At 44.6% G+C, this 27613-nt stretch overlaps 2 protein-coding genes across 2 annotated transcripts; one reads left to right on the forward strand and one right to left on the reverse strand.

Moving 5' to 3' along the window:
- COQ6 (coenzyme Q6, monooxygenase) lies at positions 552–14249 on the reverse strand. The gene is made up of 12 exons (XM_005686066.3): positions 14002–14249; positions 8069–8203; positions 6702–6760; positions 6273–6396; positions 4077–4207; positions 3273–3380; positions 3120–3182; positions 2823–2930; positions 1794–1996; positions 1603–1718; positions 1268–1434; positions 552–834 (listed from the first exon to the last, which is right to left on the reverse strand). The coding sequence occupies exons 1-12, from the start codon at positions 14165–14167 to the stop codon at positions 805–807; spliced, it is 1410 nt and encodes a 469-aa protein (XP_005686123.3). The 5' UTR covers positions 14168–14249; the 3' UTR covers positions 552–804.
- On the forward strand, positions 14375–27525 carry FAM161B (family with sequence similarity 161 member B). The gene is made up of 9 exons (XM_005686065.3): positions 14375–14566; positions 17300–17619; positions 18581–19134; positions 20847–21193; positions 21659–21786; positions 23622–23786; positions 24005–24104; positions 25485–25627; positions 26308–27525. The coding sequence occupies exons 1-9, from the start codon at positions 14375–14377 to the stop codon at positions 26444–26446; spliced, it is 2088 nt and encodes a 695-aa protein (XP_005686122.2). The 3' UTR covers positions 26447–27525.

Consider the following 27613-nt stretch of genomic DNA (forward strand, 5'->3'; position numbering starts at 1 on the left):
TTTATGGCATACAAATCCAAAGGATCCATAAATCTCTTCAATAGGCATCTTGGGTACTGTGAGGTAGGCACTTCAAAACTGCAGAGTAAAGCCACCCACCCCACGCCCAGGTCTGCCAGCAGTCTGCAATCAAACGTGAACAAATTCTGCTGCTAATCAGATTCTTTTCTTTAGACCTGGTTCCTGAGGTCTTTTAACCTGTGCAATGAAATTATTTATTGTTTTATGACAGAATACAGTGGTGTCCCACAGAGGAGCCATTGATGAAAAATGGTGCTGTGATAAGGAAGTAATAACTAGCATTTTAAAATTTGGTTTCAAGAAAGTCTAATATACCTATAATAAAGGTTAAAGCAATTTGTCTTATTCTGCATTCTAGCATTATTAATTTTAAAACAGCAGTTCTAACAAAAATGTATCAATTGACTTTCTAATTCTTATCTTTATCAAAAAAAACTATAAATTTACAGCCAGCATTTTTAAAAAGTTGTATAAATCTTTTTCAAAAAAACTGTTAACAAGTGAAAATGAATGAGACGGCACCTTAGCAATTTTTGTTTTAATAAAAATTTCTTTTCAACCAAGTCATAGTCTTCCTTTGGTTTTTTCCCCTTGGCTTGGTTGATATGCCCTCCTCACCATAAATTATCACTCATTATTTGGGCTCCAAAAGTTCATTAAGCAGAGGAGAAAAAGAGACAGAAGAATTCTAATGTAAATTTATTAAATTTTGAAATGACGTTATGGTCTTGGAAAAAGATGTTCGATATTCATTTTTCATCAACATAATCTCCAGAAGAGTATTCATTTGCTTGCAAAGGCCATAATCTGTTCCTAGAGATAAAATGAAATCAAGTGAGTGATACTCTTGACATTTTAACGTATGAAGGCAGGTGAAGATAATACTTTAAAATATTTAAAGTGATTGAAGCAAAAATTGGTGAAAGTTCCAGATAGATTCTCCTTCCAAGTCCCTCCAAAGTAACTTTTAATGGAGGTTTCTCAGGAAAGAAGCTGGACAGCAGCAAAAGGAGTTTAAGCATCTTTAAGAACCCCTATTCACTATTTTATATCAAGTTACTGCTTGCATGTGGCTAATACCTAAAAGCGCAGCAGGGACATTTCTGCTCATAACCACTGGGGAAGGTATTCAGATAAAGATGATAATTTAATAGCCAAGAAAATTAATTCAAAGAAATTAAAGAGTCATTGGCCAAGTCATTCCTCAGTGAGCAAGATTCTTGGAGATCCAGGAGAGCTCTCTTACTTTGAGTGGAGACACTGCATTTGTAGCCTGCAAGCCCCAGGTCCTGAGCAGCACGAGGAGGGTAGCCCTGGTGGAATAGAGCCTTTTCAGCAGGTCCGTAGCAGCCAGAAGAGCAGTGTTGTGACGCTGTCTGTCTGTTTCATAACTTGTGAGGTGGCTCATGGAGCCTGGAGGGAAAAGGCAAGGTTACCTCCCTAATTCTGTAGCACTGTTTTCTTTCCTAGCAAACCAGATGCATTTATGCCCACTATATCTGGCTCCTGAGGAGCCATTTTCGTGATCTTCCCATATTATATGAGCTTGGGATACTTCTCCAAGGTACACTGAATCCTTACCTAAGTCTTTTCCATTGAAGGCTGCAGTACTGAGGTGATGAAGCAAGCTGGAGATATCCCCAAAGCCCATGTTGACACCTTGCCCTGCAAGTGGATGGACCCTGTGGGCTGCATCCCTAAGAATAAAGCAGAGTTCAGGTGTGGCCTCCAGCCAGAGGGAAAAGGGAGCGGCTCTGTTGTTACCGTCTTACCCAATGAGGGCCAGCCGAGGCCGGACGTACTCGGCAGCATGTCCCAACCCAAGAGGAAACAGGACTCGGCTTTTGGCGTCCACCCTGGCTACACTAGGGGGCAGCTGGCGAGCTGAGACTCTAGTGGGCTTCAGAAAGGCAACCGCGGACTGCAGCATGGAGCCAGCTGAGTCGATGAAGTCTGTGTGGTTCACATCACTCCACTGAGTAGTATCGACCACAAAACAAAGTGAAAGTTCATCAGCGATTCCAGCGGGGAGTTACAACATTCAACAAGGCAACCATTTTATAACCATAGCCATGGGTAGTGGTACCACAAGTTGCAACCCCTCAAATGAATCTACAGCATGCTCTTGATTCCACACTCCCCTCTGCTTAGAATGTCCCCTCAATTCTAGTTCATCAGGAGTATCCAGAAGCTACCATCGCTTTGTAGACCTACCTCCAAACCGTCCTCTGTGTCTGTCATTCTCCTTCAAGCTCCATAGTATAGCATCCTATGCAAACTCTACACTGGACCCTAACTCATGTCTGTGTCCTTCCTCACTCTGCACTTCCTGAAAGCAGGGACTATATCTCACTTGTCTAACTCCAGCGCCATCTACATAGCAGCACTCATAACTTCCTGAACGAATGTACCACAAAGGCCTTATGCCAGGAACATATACTAAGTGACCCAGAAAGGGTCCTCATTTATCTCAGAAGCCCGTTTAGTACATTTAGTTCCTTTTGTTCTTGCTGGCTTCTGTTAAAATTGATCAAAGTATTATCACTTCAAAAAAAGTTACTTATCCAAGTAACTTCCACCCAGGCAGCTGTTTCAGTCAGCAGAGCAGCAGCCCACAACCCTCAGAAGGGCACACAAGCCAATTTCTGTGGTTTTACATTTTCCTGAAGCCTCTCCCCCACGTAACCCAGATCAAGTGGTACAAGTCCAAAGGGGCAGTGTATTCATTATTCCTTTCTTCTTACTCAGGACCATCTTTCTGTATCTATCCCCACAACGCATCATTGGCAGGTGATACTCACAAAGGCAGAGTTAATGGCATCCACAAACTCCTCCTCCTCCATGCTGACCAGCTCTGCTGCATGTTCATGGGATGTGGACCAAACCAAGGAACTCAAAGTGTCTGAGAGCTGTGTCAAAAGAACATCAATGCCAAGGGCTGACACTTCGGTTCCTAAGAGCTCTCAGGGACGATAAGAAGGGGTAACAAAGCTAGTGTGGGCATAGTCCCTTGCAACCAGCAAAAGGCTGAGTGAAGTGAGGTTCTAAAAGGCGAAGGGTTGACATGTTTAAGAAGACAAGCCAGAAGGACTTCTTACCGGAAGCAGAGCAATGGGCCCAGAGGGGAGAAATCTCTGCCAAGCTACATTGTTTTCGGTGGCCTACAACACACAGGAGAAAAGTCCTTGTCAGAAGTGCCCAGTCCCAGTTAGGCATGAGCAGGGCTGCCGATGGTAGGCTCAGGATCTTACCTCTGATAAATGCAGAGTAGCCACAACAGCGGATTGGTCATAGTTCCAGCTAACATTCCGGATTCCCGCAGCCTGCCGTACTCCTGAGTTGTGACCGTCTGCACCAATCTGTGTGCAGACAAGAGCCTGCTGAGTCTGCCAACCTCTTAATTAACAAAACTATTCCAGAAGGTTGTCCCTGCCTCCTAAAAGTTTTCTCTGGTTCCAACTGTTGGCAACCCCATCTGGGGCAGGCAACTCTATATCACACCTACCTCACTCCCAGCCCCTAGAGGAGAAGCCCTACATAAGTGATCCCAGCTTCAATGAAGAGACCACAGCTGGACATCTGACCCAAGAAGGGCCAGCCATAGGTTAAACTCAGCCAAAGTCTCTTCATACTGAACTAGAAAGCAGCAAGGCAGACACTGGAGCCAAACAGTCCTGATATAAGGCTGAGAATGGCTGCCATGTAAAAGGGGAAGCTGATGAGCAGAAAGAAAGAAAATGGGAGGTGCAAGATGAGTGACTGCAGGACTCCCGAGAGGTAGGGAAAGGGCTCATTTTCTGACCCTCTGATTCCTGTCCCTGTGAGGCCAGCTATCCTTTACTTCAAGATATACTGTGGTCTGAGAGACTGCCTCCTGTGCAGCACTTACAATAGGGCCATCCCAACTGGAGCTGGTCTGAGTGGGTCCAGGTCCTTATAGCCAAAAGCTTTGCCTCAAATCAACTTCAACTAGAGCTAAGATCTAAAACAAGAGACCACAGACTAATAAGATGCGGATATGCAAGACCCCTGGCAAAATAAGAATCTTCAACTACCAACAATTTGGTCTGGAGGGTTCTGCCATCACCTAGGGTAATATGAACCCAAGGGCTGGAGTCTGCCATGGAAAATGGATAAGGCCAGGTATAGCTGATTGCTTTGGTCTTGTAGAGAACGGTCACTCGGTCTAGGGAGGTCAGAAGAGAGAAAACAAAACATTAGACAGTTGGCCCAGAGGCTGAGGAAAAAACTCAGTAACTAAATAAAGCAAGGTTGCAAGACAGCTTATCTTTATCTTATCATTGACTCCTAAATAAGAAAGGTAAAGACCTTAAAAAAAAAAAACCCATGTGATCAATGTTATGGTCTAAGAGCTAATAAAAGACAGAGGCCACAGGGCTGAATCAGTGTGTGTGTGAGGGGAGAATCTCTCACTGACTTATCACCTGACCAGGCACTCTTTTTTCCCCCACTCCTCTAGTTTCTTTTTCACTCTGTGTCCAAATGAACCCACATGTGCTTTCAGACAAACAGGGTGGGGAATACCACAGGCTCAAACAGGTTCTAGATTTCATAAGGTTTTCCTTTCCCTGAAAGACATTTTACTTTCTGATCATAAAAATTATATGCTTATTACTTTTACTTGGTGTAAAAGTCTGAACTACAAATAAAGGTTTAAAAGGGGGGGGAGGGCAGGGAGAATCACCTTTAATCATACCACTCAGATATAGCTACAGTTAAAGCTTTCCAGATTCTTTTGTTCTATTGCTTTCCAGGTAATTTCCTATGTTTGTACATGCACACACACCATTCCCCCTCATACACACACATACAAGTGGGATCATGCAACACAGACTTTTTTTCACCAGTATATTGTGGGACATGTTTCTAAGTGACTGTTAGATCTAAGTTATCTTTTAAAACTACATGAAGTTCATTCCATGGATGAACAGTTCTCTCATATCAAAAAGCATTTAAGTTGCTTCCAATTTTTCTCCCTCCAGAACCCTAAAATATCTATAAAACATATATATATATACACACACATATATGTATATAAAGGGAATTTATAGCCAGACTACACAAAGAACGCTTACAACTGAAAAAAAAAGACAATCTAGTTCTAGATGGGCAAAAGGTTTTGCATAGACACTTCTCAAAAAAAATACACAAATAGCCAACAAGCATCTGAAAAGACACTCAACATGATTAGTCATCAGGTAAATACAATCAAAACTACGAGACACCACCTCACAGTTACTGCTGCTAAGCTGCTAAGTCACTTCAGTTGTGTCCGACTCTGTGCGACCCCACAGACGGCAGCCCACCAGGCTCCCCCATCCCTGGGATTCTCCAGGCAAGAACACTGCAGTGGGTTGCCATTTCCTTCTCCAATGCATGAAAGTGAAAAGTGAAAGGGAAGTTGCTCAGTCGTGTCCGACTCTTCCCGACCCCATGGACTACAGCCTACCAGACTCCTCCATCCATGGGATTTTTCCAGGCAAGAGTACTGGAGTGGGCTGCCATTGCCTTCACCACAGTTACTAGGATGGCTATTTAAAAAAAAAAGAAAGAAAGGCTAAGGGGCATAAGTTTTGGCAAGGGGTGGAGAAATTGGAATTCTTAAATTTGTTGGCAGTAAAGTTACATGGTGCAGCCTCTTTCCAGTTTGGCAATTTATGAAAATGTTAAACATAGAATTATTACATGACCCAACAATTCCAGTCCTAAGAATCCACCCAGAAGAAATAAACCATATATCCACACAAAAACTTGTACACAAATGTCCCTAGCTGTATTCACAACCACTAAAAAGTGGAAACAACCCAATGTCCATCAGCTGATGATGGATAAACAAGGTGTGATACATGCACACGAGACTGGAGCATTGACTCATGCTACAACATGAATAAATCTCAGAAATATATTCAGGGAGAGAAGTCAGACACAAAAAATATACATCGTATAAGTCTACTTAAATGAAATGTCCAGAAGAGGCAAAATCTGAAAAATGGAAAGTCACTGAATTATACACTTAGAATGGGTGTACACTTACTGGTATGTAAGTCATACCTGAGTAAAGCTGTTTTAAAAAGAGAGAGGAAGAACAACCCTGAAATAACCCTCAGAGGGCTTCTTTATGGTGAACATCAGTATCTGTAGGAGAGATCCTTCCAATAAGTCCCAGAATAATTCCAGGCCAGTTCTCCTTCCTAAGAGTGACTGGAAGATGGCAGAGTCAGGGGCCTCACCTGACACAGCCTCCAGCTGCTTAGTGAGAGCATGCATGATGACATCGTTCTCCACTATATAGCCCATGTCATCTAAATTATCCTTATCGAACATTATCAGGGCCTCTGAGCAGGCATCCCACACCTGGAAACACAAAGGGAAAGCATGTATTACAACCCAGGGTAAAGGAGGTATTGCTCTAATCAGAATCTGAGCACCGCTTTCCCAAGGGACTGAAGCAGAACAACCCCAAGGAGTCAGTCCCTCTGGCAGGAGATGTACAGTAAGAAGAAAATTCTCTTGTGAATGCTTCCCTCCTACTTTCTGAGACGGAGTGTAAACTCTGCGTGAATTCTTCCCACATTTACAGAAAACCTGGAGAACGTGTACTCCATTATTTTAACTCAAGACAGACCGAGATATCTTGCCAAAAGTGATAAAGGAGGCACCTGCATTCGCCGAAAGGCTCTGTATCTCATGTTGCAGATGTGGTCCCAGGCACCAAAACCTAGGAGAGAAAAGAGCTACATATAGACCAGAGCAATCTCACGGGACCTCCCTCCCTCCTGGGTCTCCCTTTGCGAGCGATTGTTCTCAGTGTTCAATAATAGAGAAATACTCACCACTTCTACCCTGTTTGGTGCTAGGAGCTAAGCTACTCTGTTTCCCAGTTCTGATTACACACCATGAAAAAAGACCCAGCTTTCATGATCAAGGTCAAATCACATTGAAAGAGAGAAATAATAAAGGAAATTAAATCCATATTGTACTTTCTCTTCACCATCCTACTAAGGTTACAAAGTCATCCTACTGAGTTACAAAATCCTACTGAGTTACTAAAAAAGTGTTACAAAAATCAACCTACTGAGGTTACAAAGTGTTAGTCACTCAGTCCTGTCTGACTCTTTGTGACCGCATGGACTTTAGCCCATCAGGCTCCTCTGTCCATGGAATTCTCCAGGCAAGAATAATGAAGTGGACTGCCATCTTCAGGGGAATCTTCCCAAGGACTGAACCCAGGTCTCCCTTACTGCAGGCAGATTCTTTATTATCCGAGGCACCAGGGAAGCCCACTGAGGTTACAAACTCCCTGGATAAAGATGGTTTTTTTGTTTAAATCTAGAGAACCAAAGCAATTCATTCATTGACATATTTATTGAGCACTTACTATGTGCCAGATACACTTCTAGGTACTGAGCACAAAGTGGGAAACCACACAAATCTCAGCCCTTCAGCAGCTGACATTCTAGCTGGAAAGATAGATCCTCCCACAAAATCAGGTACTAAGTGTCATAAAGAAAAATAAAGCAGTATAAGGGGGCTAGAGAATGATGCAAGAGTCTCATTTTAGATGGGATGGTTCCACATAGGCTGGCTTGAGGGAGCGACATCTGGCAGAGACCTGAAGACCATGTGCTAACCGTGCACGCATCCACCTACACCCTAAAAGCACTTAGCATTCAGGCTCCCCAGCCCCACAGACGGCTGACTCTGGGAATAAAGAGGATGCTGGCACTAAGTGAAGGGTCACAGTTAGTTCATATAGTTTCAATTCCACCAATTTATAATGACCCAACATCACAAACGATGCCCATATGGACCCACATTCTGCTGGAAGTCTTCCTCAGACCGGAAGTGGACACATGAACAATTCTTGGGACCTTCAGCTACGTACAGACTTACCACCCCCACCCGCCTCTCCCAGGCACCTCAGTGAGCTCCCTCCTGGCCAGGTGCCCCACTGACTCTGTCCTACGGGACATTCTGGAGAGTCAAGACAGGAGGCTGGCACTATGACAGAAGATCTTCTACTCACTACTGAGAAGGGTTGCAGAGCCAGGGGAGATGGAGCTGACCCTGTTGCTGTAAGTTTCTGGCAATTTCTCCAGCACTTTCTTTGGACCTGCTTCTAACAACAGGATTTTCTTGTCACAAAAGTGAATATCATGTCCTAAAAAAAAAAGAAGAAACAAAATGCTATATCATTTTAGAAAAATCAATTTATTCTCTCATTTCCAAGAGATGTATCATATTAACTAATTCCTTAGTGCTTAGGATACAAATTTATTACAGGGCACATAAAAAGGGAACATCATACGGAGTCCTAAGCAGTAACACACAGCACCTTTTCAGTCATGTAAACCACCCTGCTCGTGGCAATAAGAACTCTCCAGACCAACCCCTGCCATGTGCAAAGAAGCAAATAATGGCATAACCCGTAACAAGGGAATAGAATGCCCTAGAAAAGAAAAAAGAAGGCAGGCAGCAGTATTTAGATACCAGATAGTTACAACCTTAAAAGTATTGTCACTAAAAATGACAAATTCTGTTCAACTGAAGAATAAAGCTAACAAACAAAATTCACTGTGGTCTCAAGATTAAGTCAAAAATAAAAGAGCTTATAAAAGAAAAGAGAGCCAAGAAAATACACCAGTGGTGCCGAAAACTCTGGTCCTAAAACATCTGTATAGTGAAGTAAAAAGAGGACTTGGAGACTTTGGTACTGGGTGACTAGCACAGACACAAGACCCTCCACAGTGTCTCAGAAAAAGGTGCAGGGAAAAAGATAAACAGTGAGCTGCCACTACCAAGGAAGGAGAGAGAAGAAACACTGCAGGTTTTACTTAGTAATGGTCAGGGAAACCCCACAAACCTTGACCCCTCTTTTTATTTTGGAATGGAAATGACAAAAAAAGGCGCTATTGTAACATACAACAAAGAAAGGGTGAAAATCAAGGGCAGCTCCAGTGGGAAAGAAATGAGTAGCGCTGAACCCACCAGCTCGGCATAGCGCCCCCTGCCGTGCGGCAGCGGTTCTGCTCTGAAGGATGGGAGCCCCGGCCTTGGCCACGCTCAGCAGAGCGGGTGATTTCCGGTCCATCACTTCTCTGGCCTTGACCTAACAGTAGCCGCTCCCGCACTGAAAGCCCCAGCCCCCTGCTCCCTGTGGAGCCTACTCGCTGAAGCCTCGCCTCCACAGCAGTGTTCTTCATACCGTGCCCGCACACCTCCGCCCCCAGGAGAGGTCAGTTTTGTTCCTCTAGGGTAGCTTTCATTTCAATATTCCTTCTGTTCGTTATTTACAGATCGTTCCCCTTTGCTGGATTCTAAACTCCTTGGGGGCTAGGAATTCTTTTCTTATTGCAATAATGTCCCAGAAGTATATGCTGTTATCTCCTCAACCCACAAAGAGATACTCAATGTCTTAACAGACATTTTTGTTCAATGACAGACCAAGAAACATTTAGGAAGAGTCAGATTTCCATCCCATACTTGTCCAGGGGAACAGAAATAGAAAAAAATATATATATATACGTATTTTAGGCTATATCATTTAGCCTCTATAATGTTTATGTTAAAGCACAAACATATATAACTTAGCTGTTGATTGAATTAAATGAAATTATGAATTATAGGTGAATATCTAAATTTTAACCTTGAAATCATTTCATTCTATAAAGAATCCAAGTTAGTTTTATCAAATGACAACCTAGTGCCATAGTAATTTGTCACTTTTATGACTAACAAGATTATTATATTAATAGTTTACTTTTTCCTGCATATCTAAAAGCAAAGTTCCATAGAATCACTATTATCATTATCATCACTGCTAATGTTTACTAACTCCTATATGCCTAGTGCATATAGTTTACTATAGTATCTTCTGATATAATCCATACTATAATTTTATGAAGAATAAAAAGCTATTCTGTCCTAATTTTAGAGATGAGAAAAATCAATGTACAGAAATTGTGAGTAATTTATACAGTTCTACCCAGATAGAATTAGAGACAAGACCGAGGATTTAAACACATGCAATCTCATACAGAGACCTGTCACTTCATCATTTAACTTCCTTTAAAGGAAGTTTCCTTCTTATTTAAAACAATCATTGGACTGGAAATGAAAATCAGAAACTCTGGATTTTAATCCTAGCTCTCACAGTTTCTAGCTTTCATCACCTACAAATGCATACATAACACTATGTACTTTATAAATTTCCTTTGGTCAAAAAAAAAAAAAATAGATCTCCAAGCACATAAAATAGTCAGGGTCAATGCTTTATTTTTCAGTATTTTATTTTTAGCTATTTAATATCATTGTTTTAGGAAACTCTCTTGGAAAAAAATTACTGGAGAATATCATTGACAAGTAACAATGCTGAGAGGGAAATAGACATTTCAAGCCTAAAACATAAACTAATGTGAGTTTAAAGAAGAAAAGAATCAAGGAAAACATAAACTGGTCTATAGGGAAATGTGAAGAGGCCACGGACAATTTTCATTTTTAAAGCAGCTATCCAAGATTAAGTGGATGTCAAATGTAAAAGCTGATCACCATATAAACTATTAGCAAAGAATACTTTTGGGAATACAGGCCATGATGATCAAGGGGAGACACTAGCAAGCACAAAATCTCAAGCAGGTTGTTTACTTGACTCAGCAGGACCTGCCCAAGGACAGAGTCTCCTTACTCTGTTTATATCTTATATGAAAAAAGCAGAGGCTTGCTCACTGAATAAATTGTACCAAAGACTTACAAATCTCCCACCGAGCTTCAATTTTCATGTTTTAACATTCACTATTTTCTCTGAGCTTTTAAAATAAGAAATTAGCTGGTATGTGAATTTTTTTAGGGAAAACCTACACTTGGCAGGTTTGACTTACTTAGAGGCAGCGACTCATAACCTGGTGTACTCAGCCTATGACCTCTCTTTCATAAACTTACACAGAGAATTGTTTTGCAAGTATCTGCTTATAGTCAGCCTTGAATTAAGGAATTTATACTTCTATGGAAAAAAAAACAGAAAAATGAACAATTACAATACAGAATTCTCTACGCTTGTAAAAACTTTCCATCCTTGGGATGGGGCAAATGGGGTGAGAAAGAGAACAAAACAGGAAGGAAAAAACAGCTAAACAAAGAAAATAGCACACCACCAAATATTAATGAAATTAGCAAAAACTCAGTAAGACTAAAAAACTTTTCAAGTACATATCATAGAAAATTGTATAAACAGTTAAGAGGTAAAGTCACTACAAGACAATTAAGCTCTTCTCTGTTTCTTGTTCTCAAACTGTGGGAATATAGGGAATCCCCTGGCAGTCCAATAGTTAGGACTTGGTGCTCTCACTGCCAGGCCCAGGTTTCAACCTTTGGTCGGGATCTAAGATTCCACAAGCTGCTTGGCACAGAGGAAAAAAAAGTATACGCAAGATACTTTTAAAAGATGCCTATAGCAAGTGCTGATAACTGTATTTTACAAAATGATTTTGAGACTCAAGCCCATTAGCTTATATAAAGCACTGTTTGCCACCAGTCACCTAGAAGAGGAAACTTCCCTACTTTCTAGGGAAAATGTGACTATCAGCCCACACTGAAATCAACAGACTTTCTCATTATTGAAAAATGAAAGTGTTAGCTGTTCAGTCATGTATGATTCGTGATCCCATGGACTATAGCCTGCCAGGCTCCTCTGTCCATGAATTCGCTAGGCAAGAATACTGGTGGTGGTGGTTTAGTCACTAAGTCGTGTCTGACTCTTATGACCCCATGGACTGTAGCCCACCAGGCTCCTCTGTCAATGGGATTCTCCAGGCAAGAATACTTAAGTGGGTTGCCATTTCCTTCTCCAGGGGATCTTCCCAACTTAGGAATCAAGCCCAGGTCTCCTACGTTGCAGGCAGTTTCTTTACCATCTGAGCCACCATGGAAGCCAGAAAACTCAAATCCAGTTTCTGAAAGTCACTGTACAATTGTTAAAAGCAAAAGAATTTGTTGGCCTAGGTTCAAACTCTGTCTCTGCCTGGTGTGAGACTTTGGTCATTACCTAACCTTGCTAAGCAAGTTTCTTCATATAAAAGATGAAAATATCTACTTCACAAGGTAAGAGCAGTCTAAATTAAATGTGGAAAAGCAAAAGCTGGACTCAAAGTAGATCACAGGCTGAAAGGTAACAACTTAAACTATAAAACTCTTAGAAGAAAACACAGGAGCGAATCTTCCTGATTGGAGGTTAGATAATGAATGCTTAGACATGATACCAAAAGTACAAGTGATAAGAGGCTGATAAGCTGGACTTCATCAAAATTAAAAACTTCTGTGCTTCCTAGGACACCATCAAGAATGTGAGAAAACAATTCACAAAATGGGAGAATACATCTGCAAATCATTTATCTGATAAGGGACTTGTGCCCAGAATATACTGCCTTGGCCAAAAGAATCATTCAGGTTTTTCCATAACATGTTATGGAAAACCCTAAACGAACTTTTTGGCCAATCCAATATAAAAAACATAACTCAATAATAAAAAGACAAATAATCCAATTTAGAAATGGGCAAAGGTTCTGAACAGACATTTCTCCAAAGAAGATACACAAATAACCAATAAACACATGAAAGAATAGTCATCATTAGTCATTAGGGAAATATAAATCAAAACCAGGAGATGTTACCTCACACTCACTATTATAACTATAACAAAACGACAATACAGTGCTGTCCAGGATGTGGAGAAATGAGACCTCTCATTTATTGCTGGTGGGAATGTAAAATGGTGCAGCCACTCTAGAACACTGGTAGTTCTTCAAAACGTTAAGCAGAGTTTACCAAATGACCCAGAAAATCCACTTCTAAGATTATATCCAAGATAACCAAAAACACATGTTTACACGAACAAAAGCATGTACAAGAAATGATTAGTAGCATTATTTGTTATAGCTCCAAAGTGAAAATGACTCAAATGTCTATCACTTGGTGAATGAATAAACAAAATATGCTATGTATAGCTACCAAAAATATTATTTACTATTTGGCAATAAAAAGAAAGTACTGGCTGGGCTCCCCCGGCCCTCCCCGGCCCCCCCCCCCGGCCCCCCCCTCCCCCTGTCCCCCACGGTGGCTCAGCGGCAAAGAATCCGCCTGCAATGCAAGAGACTCGGGTTCGATCTATCCCTGGGTTGGGAAGATCCGATGGAGGAGGGCATGGCGACCCACTCCAGTATTCTTGCCAGGAAAATCCCAGGGACAAAGGAGCCTAGCAGGCGACAGTTCATGGGGTCGCAAAGACTAGGAGGCGACTGAGCACGCACACACTGGCATATGCTGCAACCTGGATGATTCCTGAAAACATTAAGCAGATTTCACGTATATGAAAAAGTCCTGAAAAAGCCAATCTATAGAGATGAAAAAGTACATGAGTGGTTGCCTAGGGTACTAGGCTGGAGGAGTCGGGGGAAACGGCGGGCTGCATGGGCAGTGACTACTAACGGGTTCGCGTTTCTTTGCGGGGGGGGGTGATAAAAATGTTCTAAGATTCATTGTGGCGATGGCTGCACAGCTCTACGAATAAACTAAAATCATTACATTATATGCTTTTAAGTGGGTGAAGTTTACGGTATGTAAACTATATCTCAATGAAGCGGTCTAAAAAACATCAACAAGAAAACCGCCTAACCTAGCTCAGTAGACAACTGCCGGATGACTTCGGTGTCCAGACCGAAATAACCCTGGGCGGGTCTGTGTCCCCACGTGTTGGAAGGACTCTTACGGTCCCTCCCTCTTTTGACCCTTCGGAATTCTGAAGGAACAAACGTTTGCCCCTGGGGTCCTGGGGTTCCTCTGGGCAGGGAATGGACCACAAGATGTGCAAGACTCAGGCTTTGGGCAAACAGTGCCAAGGCTCCCACACTCCTCATCGTTCCTTCACGGCCTCGCTCCCCGCAAATACCGGCCTGGAGATGCGCTTACCTAAGGCACAAGCCATAGCGGCGCCTACCAGGCCTCCCCCTGACACCACCACATCGTACACGTTGTCCGCCGAGGCGCCAGCCCACCTCCGGCAGGAGACCCGCGGGCCCTTCTGGGCAGCGGCAAAGACAGCGCCCCACCGGACCCTAGCCAGCTGGGCCGCCATGCCGCTGACCTGCGCCTTATCCGAGCGACTGAACTGAACTCAACAGGACCGCCTAAGGCAGCACTTCCGGAGAAGAGCCGTCCAATCACCGGCCGCTAGAGCGACGATCTTAAAACCGGAAGTATAAATTACGAAGAGAATGGACCAATCAGAAAGCGAGGCCTCCCTGACTGGGCGGGATAGAAGAGAGGCTGCGTGGGGAGGGGAATGGGTCGAGTATCCTCCTGGGAGCCAATCAGAGGCCTACGCTGGAAAGGGGCGGAACCTGATCCGCCTTGCTTGCGCCTTCACCGCCGCTGTCACCGCGGCTGTCACTGCCGTTTGTCTCTCTACCCGGCTGAGGAGATGACCGTGGGGAGGTCTGCAGGAGCCTCCGGCGGCGCTCAGTGGAGCCATCAGGTGAGGAGAGAAAAAGAAGGAGAGGGATCAGGTTTGCACCCCGGAAAGGAAACCCTGAGAGAGGAACTGTTTGAAACGTTGCCTTGGAGACAGACGACCCGGGCGTGGGATTCTAGCCCGCACTGTTTGCAGACGCGAAGGCGGGCTCTAAACTCCGGGACTTGAACCTCTTGCGCCTTGCGTCAGGCTCTTCATAGAATCGTAGCAGTGACCCTGTTTTCGCTTATCGTTTCAACCACCTCCAGGATTGTTGTCTCCATTTTGTATTATAGAAGAGAAAACAGGCACAGAGAGATTAAGAAATTTGCCCCCAAATTCAGAAGTGAAGTGAAGTGAAAGTAGTTCGGTCGTGTCCGACTCTTTACGACCCCATGGACTTTACAGTCCATGGAATTCTCCAGGCCAGAATACTGGAATGGGTAGCCTATCCGTCCTCCAGGGGATCTTCCCAACCCAGGAATTGAACCGGGGTCTCCTGCATTGCAGGCGGATTTTTTACCAACTGAGCTTTCAGGGAAGCCCTCCAAATTCAGAGACAGAAAGTAAATTGGTGGTCTCAGGGCTTGAGGAGTGGGGATGGGTTAGGGAAAATAGGAAGTGACTGCTAAATGGAATGAGGTGTTTTGAGAGTTGATTAAAAATTGACTGTGGTGATGGTTGCACAACTGAACATACTGAAACCCACTGAATTGTACACTGAGTTGTATGAATTGTATGATATGTATGAATTATATCAATAAAGTCATTTTTTAGAAAAGAATTTTCCTAAAGTTAAATGCTTTTCAGTAGCAAAATGAGGACTAGGGCACACATACCTTTGACTCAAAATCCAGTGTTCTTTTCCAGTATGAGAGCCAGATCTTTGAGCACCCAGTTCAGCCGTTACCAGGTGTCCACTTGGAGACCAGAAACAGCCCTTCCCCCAACTGCAGCCAGTCAACCTGTGCCGTCCCCTCATGGCCCCAGCCTGCCTCTCTAAGGATTTCTCTAGTACTGTCCTCCAACCACATTGACCCTCTTTCAATTTCTCCAAGAGTCATTTGTTCCAGCCTCAGGTCCTTGCCTCAAGGCCTTTGCACTTGTTCTTTTTTTTTTTTGAACCCCAAACCCTCTTTCCCCACATCTTGGCAAGTCTGACATTTTTCTCACTGATGAGGTGTCAACCTGAAAGTCCTCCACAGTGAGAAAGTGAAAATCATCCCAGGACTGAGAAAGTACAACTCAGACTGTAATAAACCCAGATGAGGCCAGCAGCAAGATCAGCAGAAATCAGTATTTCTCACAGGGCCACGTTGTACCTGCAAAACAACTAGTACCACATACTTCTAAATGATTATGCTTACTTACCAACTGCTTACCCAGCCCTACTTTGTTCTTGCCACCTTTTGAATAAAAATGGCTCATTCACCCACTTACTAAACTGCCCTCTTCATGATAGCATCCATCCAGAGTTGATCCCTGCTTCCCCTAATCCTCCTCAGAATCATTCAGGACAAACCAACCCTAGAAAAAGCCCTCAACCCCCACCCCAACCAAGTTTCCTAATTTCCCAAAGTGTGTGCTAAACCACTTCAGTCATGTCCAACTCTTTACAATGCTATGGACTATAGGTCACCAGGCTGCTCTGTACATGGCATTCTCCAGGCAAGAATACTGGAGTGGGTTGCCATGCCCTCCTCCATGGGATCTTCCCCACCCAGGGATCAAACCCACGTCTCTTACGTCTCCAGCACTGGCAGGCTGATTCTTTCCCACTAGTGCCACCTGGGAAGCCCCTTTAGAAGGTATTCTGTAACAAGTTAATAAACCTAGTTCTGATTACAGGTACATTCCTAGTGGTCTTTATCTGATGGACTTTTATCAACAGAGAAGCTTCCCATAGCCATTCCATCAGTCTATCACAGTTTTGTGGCTTTTATTGAATTATTACCATCTTACATTGTCTTTCTCCCTTCACTAGGATGTAAGCTTCATAAGTAGGGACCTTGTTTGTCTTGTTCTCAACCCAATGCCCAATGCACATTCAGTTCAGCCGCTCAGTCGTGTCCGACTCTTTGTGACCCCATGGACTGCAGCATGCCAGGCTTCCCTGTCCATCACCAACTCCCAGAGCCTACTCAAACTCATGTCCATCACGTCGGTGATGCCATCCAACCATCTCATCCTCTGTCGTCCCCTTCTCCTACCGCCTTCAATCTTTCCCAGCATTGCACATTAGACATCAGTAAATATTTTCTGAATGAAAGGAGTGTTTAAACCCAGTTAGATTTCCCACTTTCTAGGACTCTTTCAGCTAAACCACACTGTCTCTCCTGTTAATTACTCATTCCTAGTAAGAGGGTGGGAATTAGCTAGCATATGAGAAAAGCAGAGGTGTAGACAGGGGAAGCCTGAAAGGGAGATTGGCAACTAATAGGTAAAACCCCCAAAGGGCGGGTCCCAGAGTGTGACCAAGGTCACAGGTCGGATTCCTAGAGCGCAGGGTTGCATGGTGAAGGGAGGTACTCCACAAATGCTCACCGCACTGCATGAACCAACTCAGCTCTGATTCCCTTTCCTGTCCTCCAACCAATCACAGCCTATATCCTGAGACATGAAATTTCTTTAAAGCAAGTAACACATTTTCCTTGGTCCCCTACCCCAGTCCCTAATATATAGATTTATTTAACATGAAATTAATAGTTACGTGTTGAAATCATAGTTTGACCCACAGTCTGTTCTATTTTGTTTTAGATATTTTTCCCCAAATCCTCCTCAGACACAGACGCAGACAACGAGCTGCAGGAGGATGGGCTGGTTTTGCCCAGGGCTGACAAACTCAGTGAGTTCCTCAGTCCAGAGGAGGAGACAGACTCTACTTCTGACTCAACTGGGAGTTTTTTCGAGACTCTGCAGGCACTGAGGCAGAAAGACAGGTGGTGCCTGTTGGAATCCCTTTACCCGTCTGACCCAGACAGTAATGAGAGCCTCTCTGAAGAGGATGAGGACCTGGAGCGTTTCTTCCAAGACAAAGGCAGTGAGAAGCCACAGGTGCAGTACCCCTCATCTGCGAGGTAAGGCAGTGCACAGCTCTGGCCAAGCCACGTTGTGACTCTAGGCCTCATCTTCCTCCTCAGTAAAACAAAGACCTCCTTCTGCAAGTGCCACTTACCCATGCTCCAGCTCAGCATCAGCCAAACGTGTTCTGATTCCTACCCAGTCCTTAATCACACTGGGTAACCCTTAGTCAACTGAAACTTTGGGATCAATTAAAGAGATGCCTTTCCCAAATATGCTGTCTCCCTGAGAATGGCACCAAGGTCCATTTACCTTGCCAAGCCCTGCTCTATGCCACTATACTTAATCTCTCGTAGTATTTCTTTTCTCCCCCAATAATGCTGTAAGCAGATATCATTTTTGCTATTCTGCAGTTGAGGAAATTGAGGTTCCAGGAGAACCTTGCTGGAGGCCACACAGCTGGTAATTGTTTGAAGCAAGTTTTGAACCTGGGCCTGACTCTAAAGTCCTCCTCCTAATCACTGCCCTCTTCTCTCTACCAAATGAAAAGATTAGAGTGCAAATTGGAAAACTCTTAGTATCAATTCTAAGAAGAGACTTCCTTCCTAGGGCTGCCGGGTTGGCCTGTGGGAAGGAGAGAGGCTGGGTTGAGAAAAGCGCAGGCCTAGAGGCAGTCAGTAAGTCATCTGCCTACAATGCAGGAGACCTGGGTTCAATTCCTGGGTCGGGAAGATCCCCTGGTGAAGGAAATGGCAGCCCACTCCAGTATTCTTGCCTGGAGAATCCCATGGACAGAGGAGCCTGGCGGGCTACAGTCCATGGGGTCGCAAGAGTCGGACATGACTTAGCGACTAAAACCACCAGCCACCAAACCAGAGGCCTGTGGGGCTGTGACGTGAGGCTGAGAAACTAGGTGTGACCTGCTGGAAGTGGAGGGGGGGGGAGGCGGAGGATCTTGGAGGAGCCGGGCATCCTGGCCGTCCCATCCTCCACGCACACAGCTGCTCTGTCCCCCAGGTGTGGCTCCATGAGGCGCTGCAGCTCCTGGGGCACCCTGCCCTCCCATACTCCCAAGGCTCAGCCACAGCCACCGTCCAGCTCCAGGCCTCCCTCCCAGCACAGAAGCATCAGCTCCTGGGTGTCGTCCATCACCGTCCCTCAACCATTCCGCATGACGCTGCGCGAGGCCAGGAAGAAGGCACAGTGGCTGGCCTCCCCTGCCTCCTTTGAGCCCGAGAGGCAGCAGGCCGAGAAGCAGGGCCGGGAGGAGGCCGAGTGCCACCGGCAGTTCCGGGCCCAGCCCGTGCCCGCCCACGTCTACCTGCCCCTCTACCAGGAGGTCATGGAGCACAATGAGGCGCGCAGGCGGGCAGGGATCCAGAAGAGGAAGGAGCTGCTCCTCTCTTCCTTGAAGCCCTTCAGCTTCCTGGAGAAGGAGGAGCAGAGAAAGCAAGCTACTCTGCAGAGGGACCTGGCCGCCACCGCCACTACAGCCAAAGTCCCCAAGCAAAAGGCCACCAGGAAGATCCCCAAGTCCGTTCTGGAGCCAGCCCTCGGGGACAAACTCCAGGGTAAAAACATCTTTAACCTCCCGCCCGGAGGTGCTGAGCGGGTGCTGTGGGGGAGAGTCGGGCTCAGGGGTCAGCCTGGCTATGGAGATGGGCTGTTTGGGGGTGGCCCCGCAGTGCAGGCCCAGGCCATGGGTGGGGTTGTGATGGCTGGTACAGTGGGGGCACCTGGTTGGCAGAAGGGTGGGAGACCCCAGGTTCATCCCGATGACCTCGTCTGTCTCAGTGAGTGGATGCCAAAACCTCTGTGGCAGCACAGGCGCCGGAGAAGAGAGCCGCTGAGATGTCTGGGGACCAGCCTAGGCCAGCTGCCCCCAAGGGAAGGCCCCCTCCCACCTCCTGTGAGGTACTTATTTCAAGAAGCGAAGCTTCTCGACTCTGGCTTTATTCACTCATTCAGTAACACATGCCAGACCCTAGGGGTGAAGAAACAGATGTGGAGTTTGTGGACAAGGGAGGGAGGCAGACAAATCATTACAAATGTGACAAGTCACTTGCAGGGGATAAAGGGGGAAGCCTGGGGGAGCCTGTGGAACATGTAACAGAGGGACCTGACTTAGAGTGTGGTGAGGCGTGGGAACAGTGAGGGAAGGTCCCCAGAGAAAAGTGAGCGTGGGGGCTGACCCTAAAGGAGGAGCCGTGAGGAAGTAGAAGAAAAGGAATGAAGAGTGTATCAGGAAGAGACAGTACATTGAAGGTAAGAAAGCTGAGCGCATTTGAGGCATGGAAAGGTAGAGGGGAAAGAGAAAGGAGAGAAGGGTGGGACAGACAGGCACAAGCTGGGCCTGGGCCCTTGCAGGGCACGGGAGGGAGTTTGGCCTTCATCTCAAGGGCAGCAGCAGGGAGACACTGAAGGGGTTGGGTTTTGTTTTGTCTTCCAGATTTTATTTATTTATTTGGCTGTGCAGGATCTTCATTGTGGCATGTGGGATCTAGTTCTGCGACCTAGATCTGTTATCTGGATTGAACCTGGGCCTCCTGCATTGGGAGCGTGGAGTCTTAGCCATCGGGGAAGTCCCCACTGAGGGGTTTTAGGGTGGCTCGGGGTCAGATACGCAGTTCAGAAAGCTCACTCTGCTCTGGGGATAATAAAGAGGGATGGGCGAGCCCAGAGGGATTGTGATCTACAGATCTATTTCAGTGACCCGAGAAATTATGAAGCAGAGAGGATGAAAAGAGGCTGGCCCAGAGAGAGGTTAAAGAGGAGGAGATGGCAAGAACCTGTGACTGATTGAAATGAGACAGGAGGCAGCAAGAGTGATGTGGGCTTGGGCAGTTGAGTGGACAGTGGGGCCTCTGCCCGAGAAGGGAGACCTGGGAGAGGAGCCGGGGTCTGGCCCATCCCTCCCGCTTCATCTCTTGAAGAAGGCGCTATAGAAAGTGCTCAGTAAGTGTAAATGGTAGCTGCTTCTGCAGCCTGATTGGCACAGAGCAATAGTGTCCTAGTCAACATTCATTAGGGCACTCTCTAGAAAAAAAAGAAAAAAAAGGAGGTTATAGTGTTTGCCATTTTCATGGAATAAATACTATCCTGGCCAACTTCAAGCTTTCCACATGGTGCCAACTGGCTTGCAAAATTCCTGGAAAGTTAATCACGGGTTCCAGCCTCGTTACACTCCATCATTGCAAGTATTTAAGAGGGAAAGCTCTCCAAACCTTTTGGTATGAAGCTTGGTCCCTTCTCACCCACTGCCACCCTGACTTCTCTTCCACAGAAGCTGAGCTCCTTAGGAAAATTCGCATTCACATGAGAGCCCTAGACACGCTCCAGAAGGCCTCCTCCCCCATTGCCCCCTCCAGTAGCCAGGCTGACCCACAGCCTCGAACAGCCACACGGACCCGGGAGGAAAAGCTTGGGTTTCTGCACACTGATTTTGGATTCCAGCCTCGGGTGAATCCTGCTGTCCCTGATTACGAAGAACTTTACAAGGCCTTCCAGAAGCAAGCTGCCAAGAGAAGAGACACCCGGGAGGCAACGCGCAACAAGCCCTTCTTGCTGAGAACCGCCAGCCTGTGTCACACTCGGAGACCCTGTGATGTTGCCACCTCTGAAGGGAGAAAGGTGAGAGCTCAGGCAGGAGGGCCAGGGCTGAGGCCCAAAACACAGGAGGGGCCAAGTCTCAATGGAAGGCACTTCTCTCAACATTTTTCTATCTTAAAAAAAAAAAAGACACTGGCTCAGCTGTAAGCAGATTCTCAGATCCTAAACATTTATGACCACAGGAATACTTCCCATCCTTTCTTCTTGGTAGAGGGACTTTGCAGAAAGAAGTCCAAGCAAGTCTGGAAGCCAGGGAGTTGGGATCCATTAGCCATGTCCCAGTACCAATTCCAAAGAACTCTTCTCCTCTAATTAAAAACTTTGGGATTGATATCCAAGTCTTGGCCCTTAGATCTCATTACCCTTGTTTTAATCCCAAGAGAGAAATGAAGACTCTGACTAGTACTTCACCACAGTTGAATCCCTGTGAAGACAGAAACTAATTGCACATGCTGTCCCACTAACATCAGCCTTTGTTTCTTCTAGGAATCTCCACAGCCACCCGCCACACACCTGTCGAGGAGTCGTTCTCTGAATGGGCTTGCTTCCCTCTCTGCCAACACGCTCCCCATACATATCACAGACGCCACCAGGAAGCGGGAATCTGCGGTCCGGTGAGTGGTCAGAATGCACAAGGCTCATGGTGCTCGGATCTTGTCCCAAATGCTGGAACTCACCCATCTGCCAAGCCTCCTCTCCTGTTATCAGAGAGACCGAGAAAGTGGTGGAAGGGGAGCCTCTGATCAAGACAGGAATTCATGTGACCCTCACACACTGAGTGCTGTAGAATGCTGAGCCATCACTCAGCTAGTATCCTTGGGGGAGTGACTTTGTGCTGGGCACAGTGTTAAAGTTGAAGATATCTTATGGAACCTATAGTTTAATATCTAGTCTGAAATACAGAAAAGCAAAGAAGCAACTATTATATCTTGTGAGTAGTATAATGATGGGGGAATATGGGGAACTGTAGGGGCACTGGGCAGCCTGGGTCTCTTGTAATAGATGTCTAAGGTGAAACCTGAAGAATGAGGAGTCAGCCAGACAAAGGCTGGAAAGAAAGAAGTTTCCAAACAGATGGAGATCCATTGGTGAGAGGAAGCTATAGGAACAGGAATTCAGAGAAGCCTGAACCTGTGTGTGTAACCCTGCCATAAAGATGAGATATCCATGGCAGAGATTTGAGATTTTCTGACTCATCTTGGGGAACTATTTTAAGTCAATTGGGAAACAGGAGCCTCCTCATTTTTAACTCTTTAACTGACCTGACTGTCCTGGTGGTGGTCTCATCCAGCCAGTGCCCCCAGCATGAGTTCCTCCAGCAGGCCTCTGAGTTGAAGACAGCAGGTGCGGTCACAGTGTAACAGGTGGCTTAGCCCTGGGAGGACTGGCATCTCAGTGCCCTCCTGTGGGGCTCACAGGAGTGCACAGAATCTCCGTGGCTGCTGAAGATCCACAACAGGGATTTTAGAAATGTATTTAGAATCTAAAGGATACTTCCTTCTTCCTCAAATTTCAGTCAGAGCTGCTAAATCAAGGCTCAGTGCATCAATATTCTGAGGTCTCACTACGATAGATCTCATGAACCAGAGGGTGGCCCACCTGCAGAGGATGTCCACGTCTGCGTTCTGGCAATAGGGAGTTTGACATATTAGCAGATTAAACTTTCCCACCCTCCTTCCTAGTATGTCCATTTGAATATAAACATCCAACTGCAAGAGTCTTGACTTTTTTGGTAGAATTCTCTATAGTACCTTGTAGAATGATATTTACACAAACTAAATGCTGCAAGTTGACCCCAAATTGTCTGTGCATTGAAGAAGACCCATTTCCAGGTCTCTGTGGAAACGCAGATATGTATTTCCAAAGGACCATGAATTCAGGCACCTTCCAATCTACCATTTACAGCACAGTTGTCGAGGGCAGAGGCTTGGGAGTCAGATATCCTGGTTCTAACCTTGGCTTTCACTTGCATGCTGGGTAGCATTGAGCAAGTAGCTTACCCTCGAGGCCCAATCTGGTTGCCTATGAACAGGGAGACTTACTGTCCTTACCTCAGATGGCAGCTGTTAGGATTACAAAAGCTAATGGCTATAAAGTACTTATTGGTGCCTGTTTGTACTTGGGTCGGTGTAGGCAGCTCAGCAAATGGTGGTTATTAGTATTACTGTTTCCAGATAGCAGGAAGCCTGAGTGTAAGAGTATTTTATCTCATGTTTTCCAGTTCAACTGATGAACTTCTAGGGTAGAAACTCACTGTTCATGGTGCTGGAAAGGCTTCGTCTGCCAGTGCATTTAACCACAGAATCTTATTCTTTCTGAAATCCCAGTGTGGTAAATTAGTCACCTGTTCATAGAAAAAAACAACTGACTTTCCAGAGAGGTTACTAAGATTGCTTTAAATTATACCCAGGTTGGTCATCTGTATTTCTTCCTTGCCTCTTCCCTTTAGATGTTCACTTGAGAAAAAGGAAAAAGCCGATGAAAGTACTCAGTGGTTGGAGATGCACAAAAAGAAGTGTCAGGCGATATCTAAATCTGTCACCTTGCGTGCCAAAGCCATGGATCCCCATAAAAGCCTGGAGGAGGTGTTCAGAGCAAAGCTGAAAGAGAATCGGTCAGTGTCCTCCATGTGTCAAAGAGATAACTATCTTGGGAGCCATTTGCCTTGAAAATGGGGTTATTACAGTAGGCTCCTGTAATCATAGTCAAGAATTTTGCTAGGCACATTTAGGAATTTCCAATGTCTATGGGAGTTATTCCATTTAACTGGAATGAAAGGTATTCCAGGTTGGAAAAACCTGGAATTCACTCTAAAAGTCTTGTTAATTTCAGGAACAATGACCGTAAAAGAGCAAAAGAGTATAAGAAAGAACTGGAGGAAATGAAGAAAAGAATACAAAGGCGGCCATATCTCTTCGAACAGGTTCCCAAGGTAAATCTAAAGTATCATTTATTTTCTGTCTTGGATGAGACAGCTCTTAGAAATTATGAAACAGTTTAATATCTGGGTATTAAACACTTCCTTTAGGCTCGGAAAGATTCTAAATTTGGCTAATTTTATTACTACTATCTTTCCCAAAGTAAGTAGTGCATTGGTGAACACTGTTTGACTGATTTCATCCAAGACTGGATTCCAAAGGCATCTATAAAGGGATATTTCTCTTCCTGGGGTTTTCACTATAGTTTACAGTTTGAATCAGAATGGAGATTAGATCCTAGACATGCAATTAGTCTGGCACTCTGTAACTTGCTAATGTCACCTCTCCTCCTGTAGTGCTGATGCCCTGGGCATCCCCAGCCTCTAGAGCTGTGGCACATTTATAGGTCCTCAGGGGTTGGGATGCTTGCAAGTACCCCACAAGGCCTCTTCCAGGTTACGTGGCTTTCTGACTGCAAGATTCTCTTTAAGATGTTCTCTAGACTTTTAGGGAAGTTGGACTCAGTTGAGATTTCCCTAAGGAAGCTCTGGGGTTACTTGAAGAGCCTTAGAAAGGCTACCATCCCAGACAGCTTTGAGATGCATCAGGCCCTGCAGATCTCTCTCCTCTCCAGAGTTTCAAACAAAAGTTGGCATTCTGTAATGACCTGGTTCCAAATGCTGGGCATTATCAGTGCATTTCTGAGGCATTTCCTGGGTCCAGTCCTCCCCAGCTCCCTGCGTATTACACATACACACACTGGACTGTCTTGGATTTACTTAGCAACTTAGATTTCTAAGTAAAAATTTCTCATAATGACTTTTGCTCTTTATGTTAGCTTTTTCCTAGGAAGCTCACTCTCAGATCTTAAAAGATCTTTCACCACTCTGAGAAAAATATCACTTTATCAAATAAGCAAAAAATAACCCTTTTCTGGTCTACGTACAGACCATCCATCCTGTTAAGAATGTTACTAGTGCAGCTTATTTTCAGTCTGTTATATGTAAGTGTTCCTGATGATGGTCTGGTTGCTTTTGAATCTTATATGTTTTTAGTCCATCTTTTTCATTGTTGTCTCACTTGGTCTTCCAAAAATCTGAATCCTTGGCTGGAAAAGGTATGGTTCCCAAAACAGCAACTGGCATCTCCTCAGAGTATTAGAAATACAGAATTGCAGGCCCCATCTGAGAACTACCAAATGAGTGTCTGCATTATAATCCGATCTTCAGGTAGTTCCTATGTACTTTGAAGCTTGAAAACGAGCCTCTAAGTAATTTTCATGCAAATCTGTGTACAGCATTAACGGTGGGGCGGTGGGATAGGGAAAGAAGTATTAAAGCATATTATAATTAATCTGGTAATTCAGCTATAGCAGATTCATTTCTATTCCACAGGACCTTGCCAGGAAGGAAGCAGAACAGCGGTATCGAGACACCCTGAAGCAGGCTGGGCTGGATGAAGATTTTGTGAGGAACAAGGGTCAGGGCAGCCAGGCTCTACAGTGGAAGGAGCAGTGGGAAGTCGGTGATTGTCCCAGGTGATTGGGGTCATCCTGCAGCTCTCAAGCTGCATCTATAGCAGTGCCGCTGGGAGGAAGCTTTAGAACACTCATTCATATTCTGAGGTCACAATCCTATACTATCATTATACTAAACCAGGGATCTCCAAGTAACATATTTAAATTTGGTGCATAGTACAGTTGTGAATAAAATATAATCATTGTATATTAGGTCTAGATTCCTTCAATATGAAACAGATCATTTTTCCAATTTCAGTCCAATGCCTTCACTTTTGAAGAAAAATCATGTACTCTTTTACTTCCTATTAAATGTTAAATTACACTCTTTGACAAGTGAAGGCAGAAGCCTTTATAGAGCCCAATAAAAGCTGTAAAATCTTGATCAAAGCCTTTCTTTTTCCCTTTAGCATGGTCCCCATGGCTTTCTCAAATCTAGCATTTTTAAAAAGTAACTCATTAGCACCAACTCCTCCATTGATATCATCTAATAAGTCAAAGAGAAAAAAGTACAGTATTTCCATTACTCTCAAATTTTGTTAAGTCCTAGCAGCCCTTCCCCTAATTCCTATCTGTTTTCCCCCTAGAAATTTGCCTTTCTACCCCATACAGAATAATAATAATGCTGAAACCATGCTTATGCCTTACATGATGGTTCCTTTAAAACTTAAAATTGTATAATGCTTTAATTTATTCTGCAGCACTCATGAAACTACAAAACTTGGCATCAGGAATCCACAGCAGGATTTAGAAGAATCTCTGGATCAGCTTTCAAGTCCCAAAAAAGAACTGGAGGAGCTGTCTTATGAATTACCAGATAATCTCAGAACACTTGCTTAATAAGGATACTTACAATACTGCTTTTGAATAATATCAAGCAGCAAACTTGGGGCTGAGTCAAGGCGGGCAAAACTTGGATTTTGAGTCATGGTTACTTCTGAACAATGGAGGAAAGAAAAGTAGATAACAGAGAATGATCCAAGTTAAATCAAAGTGAGAAGTTCAAGATGGAGAGATCAGAGCTGATTAATGCTTCTTTCTTTGTGCCTCACACATAAGCATATGTACAGAAAAAAGGTGTTAAGTCTTCCTGGTCAGGAAACAAATGGGTCATATGGGCTAGCTGTAAGACAGCAGGAGATAGAAAAGAGACTTGAAAATATGGTCCTGCTGGACTATCGGCCTAGAATTGCCAGGTAAACCACATTTTCAACAGGAACAAGAAATTTGCATGTTGGCAACTAATTTAAAAATTACTGGGAATCCGCTGGTGGTCCAGTAGTTAGGACTCTGCTTTCACTGCCAAGGTGTGGGTTCATTCCCTGGTCAGGGAATTAAGATCCCACAAGCTGCATGGCCTGGCGCCCCCCCCCCAAAAAAAATTATTTGGAAATAATGTGTGGGCAAAACAATTCACATTTGTGTATCAGATTTAGCCCATGGGGGATGACACCTTTGCAACCCAAAATACAGGGTTTCTCAGTCTCAACACTATTGACATTTTGGGCCAGATGACACTTTCAGGTGAGGGAGCTATACACTGTAGAATGTTTAGCAGCACCCCTGGCCTGTACTCACTAGATGCCAATAGCATCCCTCTCCCGTTTTGACAACCAAAAATGTCTCCAGATATTGCGAAAAGTCCCCTGGGTGGCAAAATGTCCTTGGTTGAAGATCATTGTTCTAATATAAAAATAAGTGTAGGTTCTAGTATAAAATTGGCATTTTAAAAATAGAAGTATGAACTCAGGGTAATTATGCATGTCATTAACAAACTAAGAACTATCACTGTAATTACTTTATTTAAAACAGTAGTTAATTCTTTGCTGTATCTGCTCAGAATGTGCCACTGTGTGCATGTATGTACTGTGTCAGCATGAGGTTCATTTTAATAAATTTGAAACTTCTTCTGACAGCCATGATGTCCTACTAATAGGTGATCTTTGGATGCTTTTCTTCTCGGCAATAATAATTAGATATTCTCTCTCAGTAACTGTAAAGACAGGA

The sequence above is a fragment of the Capra hircus genome, chromosome 10 (assembly GCF_001704415.2).
Source record: "Capra hircus breed San Clemente chromosome 10, ASM170441v1, whole genome shotgun sequence".
NCBI classification, from domain to species: Eukaryota; Metazoa; Chordata; class Mammalia; order Artiodactyla; family Bovidae; genus Capra; species Capra hircus.

Bases quoted from the DNA above. Each gene is read 5' to 3' on its own strand.
- FAM161B (XM_005686065.3), top strand. From the start codon at position 14,375: ATGGGTCGAGTATCCTCCTGGGAGCCAATCAGAGGCCTACGCTGGAAA. The intron at 23,787-24,004 runs GTCAGTGTCCTC...TGTTAATTTCAG, and splicing joins GCAAAGCTGAAAGAGAATCG to GAACAATGACCGTAAAAGAG. The intron at 25,628-26,307 runs GTGATTGGGGTC...TTTATTCTGCAG, and splicing joins GAAGTCGGTGATTGTCCCAG to CACTCATGAAACTACAAAAC.
- COQ6 (XM_005686066.3), bottom strand. From the start codon at position 14,167: ATGGCGGCCCAGCTGGCTAGGGTCCGGTGGGGCGCTGTCTTTGCCGCT. The intron at 3,183-3,272 runs GTAAGATCCTGA...TGTGTGTTGTAG, and splicing joins CTACTCTGCATTTATCAGAG to GCCACCGAAAACAATGTAGC. The intron at 1,435-1,602 runs GTAAGGATTCAG...TTTTCCCTCCAG, and splicing joins CTTCAATGGAAAAGACTTAG to GCTCCATGAGCCACCTCACA.